Raw genomic sequence first — 1,353 nt, forward strand, 5'->3', positions numbered from 1 at the left:
GGAATGATGCCCCTGTTGAGGGGTCAGATTTCCCCGAAAGCAAAGTGGGAGTGGTCAAGCTTCGAATAAAAGGTTTTGAAAGTGGTCCAATTTTGAAAAATTAGGGGTTTTAAAGGCTTATTTAATCGATTTTAGAGTCTACTAATATGTAGAAAATAAATATAATTTTTTTTTCTTTCCGACAAATTGTGATTTTTTTTCCCCGACCAGGGGCCGTGGCCCCTCTGCTGGTGCCAACCCTTGCACTGCATCAGCCCCCCTTTCAACACCCCTATATATACCACTCAACAGTGTCCATATTTTATCAGAAATCTTAATTGCAATACTGTACCTTATATTCCAAGCAGTTGCAGTTTCTGGGTTAACAAGTATCACAGCTCTGCTATATGAGACTGCTTTCAATTCATTATCAGAAAGCAGAGAATGACCTGTAAAATAAAGTACTTTAAGATTTAGTGCCAGATGGAAGGAAGCACTCTGAAATATTCCAGTATTCCATTAGAATACAAGTGTTTCAAAACTTTGAAAGGATGGAAAAATAGGAAAGTTCAATACATAATGTACTCCAAGTATTGAAATACATGCTATCGTGTTGGGATTCAATATTTCAACATTAATTATGTCATCATCAGGAAAAATTAAATGGAAAAATAGATTACAAGAATATGTATTATGTTTTAGAGATGCATATAAGGGTACAAGATTCACATAAAAGCAGCAAAATTAACGTTGCAGAAACGTTTCCATGACTCCAAGATGACAAATTTGGTAACTGTATAAAGGAAAGTGAAAAAAAAAATGAAATGAACCCCACCTGCTTGGAATGGCCTTGGTATTTCAAGTAGTAGTTTATATATGAAGATGTAAAAAGTTGGAACAATAGAGGCATTAATTGCTAACTTGTGATTTTCAACCAATAAATGTTTCTCATCCTGTGTTTCAATAAATGGAATTAAATCATATTCATCTCTGAAAGAACAAAAATGTTTACATGTATTTATTTATACTAGCATTGCATGAAAAAAAAAGTTGAAAAAATAGCTGTGAGAAAATGTAACCTCTGTATGCATGCAAATGAGTGTGTAATCAGTAAATTGTTTTAGTGCATGAATGCATTTCTCGGGTTAAAGATTTGCACGCAGCTTTCACTTTTCAATGTTGGATACAGTAACATCAGTGTTGTCTGTTCAAAACCACAAGAGGAGGAGGAGAGGATTGGGCAGATGGCCTTCAATATAGAAAAACATTTACAACATTTTAATTCGGATGTACTAGGCCTAGTTCAAAACGGTTTCACAATCCCAAGTATTATTACAGTATAGATTGTATTGCAGACAGTGTGGTGAGCAGGCC

At 34.8% G+C, this 1,353-nt stretch overlaps 1 protein-coding gene across 1 annotated transcript in view; it reads right to left on the reverse strand.

Annotated features, from left to right (window-relative positions):
* LOC117123360 (protein prenyltransferase alpha subunit repeat-containing protein 1-like) overlaps positions 1–969 on the reverse strand; it is a gene marked incomplete at its 5' end in the record, with an annotated part of 11,975 nt that extends 11,006 nt beyond the window's left edge. Inside the window, 2 exon segments of the mRNA XM_033269244.1 lie at positions 332–428; positions 815–969. Coding sequence (XP_033125135.1) covers positions 332–428; positions 815–969 — 252 coding nt within the window.
* Positions 970–1,353: the final 384 nt, after the last annotated feature.

The sequence above is a fragment of the Anneissia japonica genome, unplaced genomic scaffold (assembly GCF_011630105.1).
Source record: "Anneissia japonica isolate Jap-2015-1 unplaced genomic scaffold, ASM1163010v1 scaffold287579_len849171_cov184, whole genome shotgun sequence".
In the NCBI taxonomy this organism is placed as follows: Eukaryota; Metazoa; Echinodermata; class Crinoidea; order Comatulida; family Comatulidae; genus Anneissia; species Anneissia japonica.